Below are 12,876 nucleotides of genomic sequence, written 5' to 3' on the forward strand. Positions count from 1 at the left end.
CAAGTCATCCGTGTATTTAGCCGACCACACACATCATAACCAAATTCTATTGCATTGCAGTATTTGTGCTTATCTAGGTTGCTTTTCATATCTGCTCATTTACCTATCGTCGAAAGAAAAAGAAAAGGAAAGATGCTGAAGGCTAATGACAAAACAGTCAAACAGACAGCATCTGTAGGCTGTAGCATTACACCGACTCATCTAAGATAGATACCAACATGACTGATTACAGAAACATCCCAAGATTGATCAGCACACATGACCAATTAATCATTTCTCTAATATGTCGATGCAACCGCCTTGCTATCCACAAAATTTCTCTTTCTCAAAACTCCATCCGGACTGCTGGCTCCCGCAGAGACAAAATTCAGAACTTTCCCACGTTGCTTTTTATATATGGCACCACCTCACCTGTTTTCTCTCTGATCCACACCACGGTTCCTAGCTCGGGGTGGTGTGCTGGGAGCAATCAAAAGCGAGGTGCGATGAATGCCATGCACTTCCGGATCATAAGTCTGGGAGGCAAGGTAACTCAGAGCAGTAACAACATCGCCAATTACCGGTCTCATAGTCGGCTGTTCTTGGACGCACATTGCAGCAACAGCCAGGGCCTGGTACAACCCCCTTGACGGGTACTGGCCCTTGAGTGCTGGGTCTGCCATCTGCGGGAACTTCCTCCTGTCTTTAAACAATGGTCGGGCCTGAAATTGTGCACGGACAAACATTACATCATATTGATAGCAAAATATACAATCTTCAGCAAAGCCTTTAGCTGTCTGGCGTATCATATCCTCTTGTTTCAAGTACTATTCTTTCGCTTTGTAAGGTTTTCTCCTGAACATTTTTTGTTTCGGGTGCATCCTATTCGACAGATTACAATAGTGTCTTTTGGGAAAGCAAACCTTGGCCTAACAAATCTTGCTAAAATCAATGCAGAATGATACAAGTAATTCACTTATAGTTGTTCTTTGTAACACCATAAAGGAGAAGCTAGCCTCCAAATAGCAGGGGAGAATATGTTCTTGAAGCAAAACTAGTGGAAGGCTTTTGAAGAAGTGTCTGAGAAATACATAGTCCAAAACTGGAAAAAAATAAAGAGAGGAACTGAAAATTAACCTCCTATAGTTCCCCTTCAGGTGGTAAGAAAGATTGATGCGCTAACACTCAGCTTACGCAACTTCCGAGCTAGGAGGCGATATCTGGTGATGTTTCCAGGATACATTAACAAATCAACACTCACAAGAGGTAGCAGAATTCACAATGTGATGTTCTTCAATCTTCATAGTCAAATTCTATAGTCTACCAAAATGAACAAGGAAAAAACATAGAGAAAAGTAAATCAGCAACTTACCCATGCAACAAGATTTTGCTCCCCTGCAGCTCGGGTGACGTCGATAGCTCTTCGTCCTGTGATGATTTCCAACAAAACAACACCATAGCTATAAACATCTGACTTTAGAGTCAACTGTCCAGTCATAGCATACTCAGGTGCGCAATAACCGTATGTACCCATCACTCTAGTGGAAACATGGGTTTTATCACCAACAGGGCCAAGCTTTGCCAACCCAAAGTCAGACAGCTTTGGGTGATACCCCTCTCCAAGTAAGATGTTTGAACATTTCAAGTCACGGTATATGACAGGAGGATTGGTTTTGTCATGCAAATGTTCCAATCCTTTAGCTGCACCAGCAGCTATCGTCATCCTTGTATTCCAGTCAAGACGGGTTTTATCTGGGGAAGGATCTGAGTAACATAAGATCCAGTTGTGAGCATACAAACTTGAGTCATCCAAGTAAACAGAAGTAGATATCTTTTCAGTAGCTCACCGTGAAGGTGATCTTCCAAAGAACCTAATGGCATATACTCATACACCAAAAGCCTCTGATCACCATCAGCACAATAGCCAATAAGGTTGACTAGATTTGGGTGGTGCAGCAAGCTCAGCATCAGAACTTCGACAAGAAACTCCCTGTTACCTTGCAATCCATTACGATCAAGCTGCTTTATAGCAACAACCTATGATGGTTCACCATGTTAACCCGCTTCAGGAAATATTGTGACAAATTAAGTTTTACACTATTCATGATATTGCTCAGCAGTTGAAAATAAATCAATGAAAGATCAATGACCAGAAAAGGAAAAAGAAAATGGAGAGATAAGAAGCTCACTTGGCTGACACTATCCAGGTAGCCCTTGTACACACGGCCAAAGCCACCCTCCCCTAGAAGGCAATCGGCACTGAAGTTGTTTGTGGCTGCCGCAAGCTCCCTAAAGGTGAAGATCTGCGCGGCTCCATTGCTCAAGACCATCTCTTCCTTCGGCTCTAGTGATTCCTGCCTCGATGACGACGAGCCCCCCGGTTTTGCTTTCTCTGAAGAAACATGTGCATGCGTCAAAAATGAAAAATAAACAAACAAGGAAAGCAGAATCAGCACAGCATTCTGAATTATATATAGACAGACTGACAGAGTTTAGAAGGAGCAGAACAGGTAACTTTTGGGGGAGGGGACAACACTGATAGCGCATGAACCAAGAATCGGCGGAATCGCGACAAGAAAAGCAGAATCAGTAAATTTATTCTGTGAATCGAGTAAATTTTGACAAATCCCTAGTGGTTGAAGACCACGGAACAAGAAAATCACCAGCGGCAGGAGGGATCTGAGGCTTCTCCAACGGCGGCTTCACCATCTGTGGCTTCTTCTTCTTCTTCTTCTTCTTCTTCTTCTCACCCAGGCAGGAGAAGCAGCAGTCCATGGCCCCCGTTTCAGCTTTACGAGTGCGCTGAGAGAGAGAGAGAGAGAGAGAGAGTTTTGAGAGCGTGCGCCGCGTCGCGTCCGCGTGGGGAAGAAGGCGAGGAGAGTGAACAAAAAGAAATGATTTCTTGGGGCAATCTATTTCCTCCCACCTTCCTTTGCTTCTAGAACAAAACAGGACAGCTAGTCAGTCAGAACAGAACTTCCACTTGTAAATTAAATGTACACTAGAAATTACAAAAATGACCTAGTTTGCCCAAAAGTCTATTTTACCCTCCTAAACTAGTCTAGGGTTCATATCACAACCTCTAATTTCGAGTTGGTTTAGATTACCATCCTAAATTCCTAAAATTATTCGTAATACCCACTCCATCTCTATTGACTTGTCCCTCTATTGAGTGGTTCTCTATATTTTCTTCCACTCAACGGTTTCTCTCTTCTGTACACAACCTAAACAAAATGATAAACCCCTTTAGCCTCAACCCTATTTCTACACGGCGGTAAAATCCAATAAAAACTATCGACCGTTGCATATGTAGCATTTTATACTTGTACCGTGGCATTGGTGCATGAATTTATATGCATTATTGTGCATCTTGTGTCTTATTTATTTTGTATATCTGTTTGCGGTCACGGCAATAGAACAAACATTTGTGCAAACATGTTCATTTTTCTATGCACCAAAAAAATGACCATCCATATAATTTTTTGTTATTAGGTCTTAGTGTGTGTTTCTCTTTTTTGAATGGGAATTATGGCAGGGCTAAGGACAGCCTGCACCAAATTTTGTTAAGGAAAAAAATTATTTACAAAGATAGACCAAAGTGGTTACAGGGATTGCGTGAGTTGTGACAACATAATCCCCAATGTTATTAGGGATTTGTGGTTTTCTGGCATACACCTGGAGGGTCCATAGCAACAGGTCCTATGGAGAAACACCTCTTGGTGTGGTGGTGGAGTTGTGATTGCATGACTCCACCCACCACGGTTATACTTTATGGGTTTCTTCTACAGTCTTTTCTTAAAAAAATACAGGTCCTATGAGCAGAGTTAAAAAAAAATACAGGTCCTATGAGCAGAGTGTGATCAGTTGGTACTCCTCCTCTTCACCCCAAAAGATCATCGAGTTCCTTCGCTTCCAAAGGACAGAGATAATCACACAAGATGACACCATATATCATTAGTTGAATGCTCCATATCCATGTCCTTTTCTGTAATGACCATTTTGTTTCATGACCTTGTGCATGTTATATGTTTCACAACACACATGGATCTTGCAGGATTAATGTAAACAGAAACATGCGCTGATGGATGACACAAGAGAGACTTCTTGTTTAGCCAAGAAATGAACAATTAACTGACGACAAGACAAGAGTAGAGTACAACAATACTCAAGTCATACTACTAGCTTCGAGGTTTGAGACAATACTAATCAAGCTGCATGAAGTCATTCCCATGCAAGCTACAACACACATGCTGACACAAACAGTCAAAGGAGTTGCTTCTATGTAGGAGTACTTCTATCTAGGTTGGAGTAGGTAGGAAGGTAGGAGTTGCTTCTTAGATAAACTTATTCCAGGAAATGACCAAGGACAAGAATCAACTACTAATAAGCAGTAGGAATTGTACTAGCAGTAGTAGGTAGGTGTGGCGGGGGGTTATCTCTCCGTCGCCGCCGCCACCGCCGGTTGCCGCACGAACTGCCCACGAACCCGTGGGCGCTGTTCGGCTAGCCTCTTTCTGCTCTGATACCGCACCTGCAATTGCAAAAGACCATTCATCACGAAAAAACTCCAAACAAAGCTTATACAGACATGTAATGAAGAAGAAGAAATATTGTTATTGAGTCTATCTACCTTTTTCCCGAAGTTTCGCTCTTTCCTCTTCTCTCTAAATTTGGTGACTGCAGCCACTCGAAGCTCCCGTTTCATGTACATGATGCTGCTGCTTCTTTTGTCGATGCCACCAGCCTCCACATTTACAGCGGTAGTAGAAGCTGCAACAGCAGCAGCGGTGCTTCCGTTGTTGTTGTTGTTGTTGTTGTTGTTACTGCCTGAGTTGCTACCATAGTTGGCAGCATGACCTTCAAGTGGGGCTGAAGGATCAGTTACATTGGACTGAAGACCTTCTGCAGATCCACCATTCTCTTGATCATCATGGGCTGCACGAGGAGGCTGCTTGCTCTCTGCTTCACCACCCTTGTCATCTTTCCCTGCTGTTGTTGCTGCATTCTTCTTGCCCACTCCATCTTTCCCTGCCACCGCCGGTGTCCACTGCTGCACACGGTGAAATGCTGATGTGTGTGTGCTACCATTGATAGCTGAAAACTTGTTGCTACCAGGCTTCGTCACAACGTCCTTCGTAGTGGAACCCATGTCATTGTTGTTGCTACTACCGTTTGAACCTTGCTTCATCTGAGCAGCATCTGAGCTTGACTTCACGTTGTAAGTACAGTCCGTTTTCACTGCCTCTGAGCTGTTACCATGTGGCGAGCAGCTCCCCACAAATCCTGTGCCGCCTTGATTGGAAACCGCAAATGTATTGTACCTTGCAGAAAAAAAGTAACGGTTAGCACGCAACATACTGATGATTTCATAATTTACCAAGGACACTGATATTATGTTTTGCACCTCGTGAATGCCGACAGATCCGATCGCCTTAGTACATTCCTTGGTTCCTCTTGGACTACATTTCCACCATCTCCGGTTGATCTCGGCCTCTTCAAGCTCAACTCAAGCGACGGCATAGCGTTGTCACCATCCGTATCTTTGCCTTCCGGCACTTTGGAGGAGCTATTAGAAGCATCTGTGGCTCTTGCTGCCTGCTGGGCGTCCATGTTTTTGGCCATTGAACCAATTAGGTCAGCAGCTAGAACAATTGGCTCTTCCAAATTTTCCATCATTGTCTCCTTCGAATTGTTCTGTGAGGGCGGATACTCACACCATCCATCTGTTGGTTTGATGGACCTCTCATTCGGGGAAGATTGATCATCTGCGTTCAAGTTACTGGGGGCACCTTTTTCCATGTCCTTCCCTTTGATTTCATCAGTAAAAAAATATCGAAATTTAATAAGATACAAAAACAGTGCAAGTAGATTTTTTGTTCAGCTGCACAGTCAACTGGTTGAGCATACCATACCATTATTTTCCTTTTGTTTCTTGCATTTTTTGTTGTTTGTACCTGGTAACCATCTATTGCTGCATATCTCTGACTTCGGGTGGATCACATGCGCACAAGTGCTATCAGGTGGGTCGGCTGAATGATCTGGAGACATATCCTGTGGGCTGTCAATCTCCACACCAAGCTTTGTCCATGAGCTCTGTGAGTTAAAATAGACTGATGAGAAAACAGCCAAATGCATATACTTTTAGGGCAGCTGTTTTTCAAAATGGACTGAAAGTAGCTCTGCTTTGAAATTTTACTGTGCAGCAGTTTGCTATAATTTAAGCAAAAAAGGACTGTTAGTGGAATTAATAAGAGGCACGTATTATTTTTATACTAGTTTTGTATCCTGGACAGTACTGGCTTTCTGTAAATCTGGTTAATAATTTTTTTGTATTGTCTAAACAAACTATATTGTTTTAATTATGCAAGACGTTACAGTAACTTTGCCATTTAAGTGGGAAAATAGAATCCAAGACAAAGGTATTCAACGATTGATTTTGATTTTTTTTTAATTATATGCGGCTACGGTGGAATTAGTGACAATAGAACACTGTCTAACTCTCCTGCTATAGACACAGGTTCCGAAATAATTTTATCTGCTATGCGGACAGATTGACCTCGTATGAATTGAGAGAAGCTAGGAGTTATGGACAATTCCGTTTTATCTCCAAAGTCTTTCTTATCCTAAGTTGCTAGCCACTCCTCTATTCAATCCTGAACTACAACTAGTACAGCTAAAAGTAAGATTTGAAGAAGTAAATAACATCATACTTGGGTGCCACTGCCATTATCGCTGCCATCCCTTGCATTAAGTCCCATGCTGATATCGTCGTTGCGATCATTGCTGCCACTGTTGTTATCGGATTCATTGGCACTTTTGGATTTGGTACACTTTTGCGTCTGAATGCCACTTTCACTTCCACTGCCACTGCCACTGCCACTGGACTGAGTTCCAAAACGTACAACTTTAATTTAGAGCAATCACACATGTTGAGCCAGTAATTAACTGGAAGCATGAAAGGAGAAGTGGGAAATGAAGCAGGGGTGATGGATTTGAAACGAGACATGGCATAAAGAATAGAGCAAGAGTAACTTACGCTGTGGCACCGTCTCCATACATGCTGCCAAAGGTTCTTAAGTTCGTTCTTACGTATAGGCTTGACTAAGAAGTCGACAGCACCTGTTGACAAACATTTGAAAACTGTGCCCATAGCATCGTTTGAAGACATCACTGCAGGAGAAACAATATCAGATCCAAAGAGAGCAGAAGTATGGGTGGATGGTGCAGCTAAGTAAGTAAAAGGAGAGCTGATGGTTGTTGAACTTGAGATTTGATGCAGCAATACTTACTGATGACTGGAATATCCTTGCAAACATTGTGTGCCATGATTTTTTCGAGCAGAGAAATTCCAGAGAGACCAGGCATAACAACCTCGGACAACACAAGGTCGATGTTGTCTTGCATATCTTGGAGACGTGCCCATGCTTGGTCACCATTTTCAGCAGGAATAACTAGATAGAAATGAGATGACAAGTTAGCATAGAGTAGAGTTAGAAAAGGATCAGTGTATGAGGGAGTTGGGAATTAAGACCTTGGTACATGCAGTGACGAAGCAGGGCAGTGACGATCTGCCTTGTGGAGTCATCGGTCTCGACCAGCAGGACCCTGATAATCTTCTTGTGAATGTAGTGTTCCCAGGTGCAGAGAGGCGGCTGGGCAGCATCGTCCATGATGTATATTATGTGTGAATGACTGCAGATGAAATTGGTGGTGGGTTCCAATCCAAGGAGCAGTAGCAGAAGATAATACAGTAGGCCGTGCTCAGTGGCGTCCAATGAATCCAAGACCCAGACGTAGAGCGTGCGCAGCAAATCAATCAGAAGAGGAAGAAGAAAATGTAAAAAAAAGAAAATTACTAGCAGTATGCAGTCAGTCAGTGAAGCAACTCCTTTTTTGATTGGCGGCGTGCGTGCGGAGAAGGCTAAAAAGAGTGGAGTAGCAGACAAGGGAAGAATGGAGCGATTAAATCATCTTGTCAAATTCGTTTGAGCCGACACATATTATTATATTATTATGAGTGGAGATCGCACATCATACAGTAGTACTCCATCATTTAACAGACAGAATAAGAAATGAAACGAAGCCCTGTTTTCTGTGGCGCCCTGCCCTGGCTGGATATAAACAACACAGATCCCGGACATGCATGCTTTTTTTGTGCGGGAAAAATAAGAAGGAGAAAGATAAGCACCTTCAGGAGGAGGAAGCAGAAGCGGAAGCGGAAGGAGGCATCTGAGCAAGTGAGGGTTTGGAGGATTTGAGCAACTGAGGGTTTGGAGGATTGGGGAGGAGGCGGAGGAGCTAGATATTGGGGAAGGAGATGCTGACGTGGACGAAATGAAGGTGGGGAACGGCCCTTGTGGGTCCCGAAAAGAGATCCCCTGTAAATCAAAAGCCGCGCGCTCCCAAACCCAAATCATTTGGATCTCCTCCTAAATCAAATCAAAAGCCGCCCGCGGAGTAAATCAAAAGGAAGCCACCCACGCCCACACGTGGATTTTGTAGGTCCCGTCTATCGGTCCCTGTTTTGTTTACTTGACCCACCGCACATCGACACGTCTCAATTTTAGTTTTAGTCCATGCCGCCGCCCATTGTTAAATCTCCTTTGCTTTATGTTTTACAAGCCCCGGCTTGCATCCCCGAGCTTGTACCTCAATTGTTGTATCCTGCGCGATGCGAGGACGTCCAACACACGCCCTTATGTTTTTCGCTCATCGCGCCTCTTACCCCTCCTATGTCCCTGTTCTTCGCAGGCTATCTTTCCTCGTGTTCATCCATCGTGGTTGGTGGTCGTGTTTATCTGACTAGAGGCACTTCCATTCTTCCTTCACCGACATCCATGGCTTCATCTTCTCCCACTTACTTAATTCGATGATTGTTTTCATTTTCAACCGGTGTTTAAGGGCATCCGACAAACTCTCCCCATTTGTGCATTTGGGGGTCCATAGATAAAAATGCAACCCAATGAGCACTCTCATCTTCTATATCTAAGTAGAAGAATCACACTATTTGATTTCTCACACCATGAAACATGTCACATCTTCACATCATTAATTTGTTCACACCTATTTAGTGAGAAATTCATATTTTTTGCATATGCATGCATGTTACTTTTCATTAAGCTATCCCCACCAAGTGAGGAATCTACCATATAATTTATTTTATGTTTACAATTTTGGTTAATCTTTCGTTGTTGATATTCAGCTTCACTCACATATGTTCCGCAACAACGTTTGGGGTATTATCTAGTTTGTTAAAAAGGTGTCTCCATTTATGCAAAAATTGTCCGTCTAGCCCGCATGTCAAAGACCGATGAAAAGAACATGATATTTCTTTCGTCCTCATTTGTCCAAACAACCTTCAAATAGACAAATGGGAATGACAGATGTGAACTCAATGGCCTGGCACCTTTGCTTCAGGCAACCTCCAAGGTGCTTATGTCAGTTGGTGGACCTAGTCATCGGTAGAGAAAGTCCTCGAACCCACGTGCCATGACCCCAACCAAACGGCACTTTGGAATGTCCTCTCCTGCGAAAATGTGCCACACGTCTTTCCTCGGCGGGCATGATGTGCTATTTGCATTTCACATTTTTATTTTTATTCGGCTTCCTCTATACTGTAGCATCTATCTAGCTTGGATACATTACATAATACCATGGCCTTCATTTCAAACAAAATTCCTTAATTTTTCATACAGAAAAAATCCAAAGAGGTCATGCGAACAAAGTAATGATGGTCATATATAGTGGGATTATATCTAAAACTGTTTGTAATCTGGATGCATGCACGTGACAAAGCGGAATCAGTTGAAAATGACAAGTTGTTTCTTTATGGCCCAACCAGAGCCACTAGATTGTGCGTGTTCCTGGATCACAAGCCTGCAAGCTAAGGCCGACACATCATCCACCCGAATCTGTTCTCTTTCCCTTTAGTGCCATATCATCGCTTCATCTGCATAAGCAACATTTTCGACTGATCCATCGTGCTTGTTTTATTATCAGAGACATTCTATCTGTCGATCTGTGTGCATCGCTGCAACCAATTTACCTTTATTACAGGGACTCAACCTGCAGAATTTCCCTACATTTAATTTCGGACCAAACATATTGCTGGTAATTTTGTTGTCAAATTAGCACCTCAGCACTTATTTTCTTTTCCTCCCCGAGGGAGGGAGCTAGTAGCTGGTAAGAGAAGAATAATTCTTTCATATATACCTTCTCTATTATTGTTGCCCACATATTATATATTCTTCCTCGTCACAGACAAAGATACACATGCCTAAAGAGCCAACCACAGTTGAGATAGATCTATACTCCGAGATGTGATGCATACCACTGCTCTCTCTGCATCTTCTCTTCTATTATAGCAGCTAATACGACACACTTTACCACACACTTTCTGCATGCCAGCCAGAGCCAGAGCCAGACCTACTTATTCCGTCCAATATAAGATGTCTTGAATCTTCAAAATTTAGATGTATCTAGACATGACTTAGTGTATAGATGCCTTCAAATTTGGTCAAAGTTAAGACATCCTTTGCTGGATTTATGTTATAAACGCATTCAAATTTGGTCAAAGTTGAGACATCTTTTGTTGGACAGAAAGAATGTCTAACTTTAGCACAAATCTAGGTTTTAAGAAATAAAGCCAAAGCAGTCACACTAAATCGCCATGGTCTACTGCTTGCATCACTAAGTACTTCCATCAGTTGCCGCATAAAAATGCTCTGAAATTGAAAGCCATGTGATTACATAAGAAAGAAAAAAAAACTGATATAAAGTGGGCATACGCAGAGCTCAGCAACATGATCCATGTGATTACATTAAGATAAGACCAGCTGAATGGAGTGGAATTTGGTGAAGAAGGTTTGATGGAAGAAGAGAAGAGAAGACTCGTGGCCAGTTGAATGCCAGTTGGGTTCATTATATTCTGCCGGCATCATCTTGTCTTTGCTTTCACTTATCCTTTGCTGGGTGTGGCTGAGAGCTAGAGAGCTGGAGCTGTGCCTTTTTACTTTGCATCTTTCTTTTGCTTTCCCCTTGTGTGGTTTCTGCTGAATCCTTTTCCTCCTCGGATGATTCTTCTTCATGCCTTTTCCTCAGCTTGGTTCATGTGCCACCAGACATCCTGAGGACAATGTTTTCTCATCCAGTTTTCTCAATTTTATTTTCACAATAATAAAGCAGCAAGCACACACGCCTTATTCATCCTCTGTTTTCTTCTTTCCTTTGAAGAAGAGAAGAGGGGTCTGACATTTCTGAACTTTTTCTTCTGGATCTCTACTGTTTCTTAAAAACCTTACTTTCCTGATTTTATTCGCTTAAGTTGACGACGTACAAAGGGCTTTGGCGGGGCGGCGTTGGAAAAAGAGCAATAATACAAAGTAGCGAGGTCTTTTATCTGACAGCAAACGAGCTGCGGAAGAAAATATGCCATCTCTCTCTCTCTCCCCATTAACAAGAGGTTGCCAAAATTTGTTGTCCGGGCAAGATCATCAAAATCCACAGTAATGCCAGTCACATTACAAACCTGGACTTAAATTCTTGAGTAAATATCATAAAACACCAACCATTATGACCCCGTTAGATTTTCACTCTGAGCGCGTGGGGGATCTGGAAGGAGAGAAACTCTTCAATTTTTGAGGGCACCACCCCCACCAAAAACTCCTGGCTGCAAAGATTGAAAGCTGACTTAGAGCTTCTTCAGTACAGATTAGTAAAGGACTCACAAAAAAAAACTCAACTTAAGTGCATTTTAGCTTCCTTGTAATTTTTCTTTTATGAGGTACTTTGAGCCCTCTTTTCTCCCTCCGGAGCTGTACATATGTAACTATAACTCTGCTTTACTTTTAATACAAATGTAGTAGGAGCCTCTCCTGCTGTTTTTCCGGTTAAAAAAAAGATATGACCCCATTCATCACTTTAGCACATCTTTTGGGTTTTGTTTAACTACTGTATGGGCCACTTGTGAAATATCAGGTTTAATCGCTCTTACTAACATTTGTGATTGGGGCCATGAGTAAGTGTTGCCGGAAAAGCATCAAAAATATGGCAAGCATGAAGATTGCCGCCCCTCAAATATTAGTCAAGATGAGTTGAAATTTTAATTGTACAATAAGTAGAACATCATTTGAAATTATCTGGAACTTCATAATTTAAGGCTAAAATTTGAATATATTGACGCTTTGCTTGTCCAAGCAACATTGACATATGGACCCAAACAGTAAAAAAATGCGGTTATTTGCGAGCAAGCTGATTTTTGGGCTATTAGATACAACTATAAATAGAGTCAAGGTTATGTGTTTTCTTACAAAAGTTGTGGCAGGGTAAAGTTAGAATTGTTGTTGTTGTAGTTGTTCCGAGAAAATTATACTGTTTTTTTTTCTGCATAAGAGAATAATGGTGGACTCGCTTAATTTTGTGGGCCATTGAGTGTGGTGACAGTTAAGTGGACTCGACTTCTTTTTTTAGGAAACAAAGTGAAAGATCGGTATGGTCGACTAGAGGAGGGGGGGTGAATAGGCGATTAACAATTTTACTTTTTCTTTTCACTTTTAAGGATACAAGCATCAATACATGGGTTCACTAAAACGTCTAAATGATGAACACCCTAGTATGATGCAATAGCCGAAGCACGAGCACAAGCAATAGATAATCAATTGAAACTTGCTTGATAGCCGAAGCACAAGATAAACAATTAAGCTTTGCAAGTAAGTAAAGGGGCAAGAATGATACCACACGGGGAGACGAAGATTTCACCGGAGTTCCACCTATTGGGGTCGGTGTACGTCTCCGTTTGGAGGAGTAATCTACCACAAAGGTAGAGGCGCCACAAAGACTCACTCTATTCTTCAACTCACCACACCACAAAGGTGGGATGAACTCTCACAACACCATAAA

At 42.3% G+C, this 12,876-nt stretch overlaps 2 protein-coding genes across 8 annotated transcripts; both read right to left on the reverse strand.

The window, feature by feature from the left end:
• Positions 1 to 33: 33 nt before the first annotated feature.
• Positions 34 to 2,898, reverse strand: LOC100838062 (probable serine/threonine-protein kinase PBL7). Of its 3 annotated transcripts, none has more exons than XM_024457762.1 (6): positions 2,643 to 2,785; positions 2,467 to 2,514; positions 2,169 to 2,371; positions 1,827 to 2,016; positions 1,352 to 1,743; positions 34 to 701 (listed from the first exon to the last, which is right to left on the reverse strand). In XM_024457762.1, exons 3-6 carry the CDS (start codon positions 2,307 to 2,309, stop codon positions 408 to 410), a joined length of 1,017 nt encoding a protein of 338 aa, XP_024313530.1. In that variant the 5' UTR covers positions 2,310 to 2,371; positions 2,467 to 2,514; positions 2,643 to 2,785; the 3' UTR covers positions 34 to 407. The 3 variants fall into 3 exon arrangements, with proteins under 3 accessions (XP_024313530.1, XP_010233499.1, XP_014751915.1); XM_014896429.2 differs by lacking the exon at positions 2,467 to 2,514 and having other exon boundaries at positions 116 to 459; positions 561 to 701; positions 2,643 to 2,898; XM_010235197.3 differs by lacking the exon at positions 2,467 to 2,514 and having other exon boundaries at positions 2,643 to 2,898.
• Positions 2,899 to 4,058: 1,160 nt separating this feature from the next.
• Positions 4,059 to 8,324, reverse strand: LOC100838360 (two-component response regulator-like PRR37). 5 transcript variants are annotated; one of them, XM_010235206.3, is made up of 9 exons: positions 8,168 to 8,324; positions 7,511 to 7,671; positions 7,269 to 7,430; positions 7,016 to 7,149; positions 6,690 to 6,863; positions 5,934 to 6,072; positions 5,384 to 5,786; positions 4,610 to 5,300; positions 4,059 to 4,510 (listed from the first exon to the last, which is right to left on the reverse strand). In XM_010235206.3, exons 2-9 carry the CDS (start codon positions 7,647 to 7,649, stop codon positions 4,412 to 4,414), a joined length of 1,941 nt encoding a protein of 646 aa, XP_010233508.1. In that variant the 5' UTR covers positions 7,650 to 7,671; positions 8,168 to 8,324; the 3' UTR covers positions 4,059 to 4,411. The 5 variants fall into 5 exon arrangements, with proteins under 5 accessions (XP_010233508.1, XP_014751913.1, XP_003562393.1 ...); XM_014896427.2 differs by having other exon boundaries at positions 5,384 to 5,798; XM_003562345.4 differs by having other exon boundaries at positions 5,892 to 6,072.
• Between the last annotated feature and the right edge of the window lie 4,552 nt (positions 8,325 to 12,876).

This window comes from Brachypodium distachyon, chromosome 1, assembly GCF_000005505.3.
Source record: "Brachypodium distachyon strain Bd21 chromosome 1, Brachypodium_distachyon_v3.0, whole genome shotgun sequence".
NCBI classification, from domain to species: domain Eukaryota; kingdom Viridiplantae; phylum Streptophyta; class Magnoliopsida; order Poales; family Poaceae; genus Brachypodium; species Brachypodium distachyon.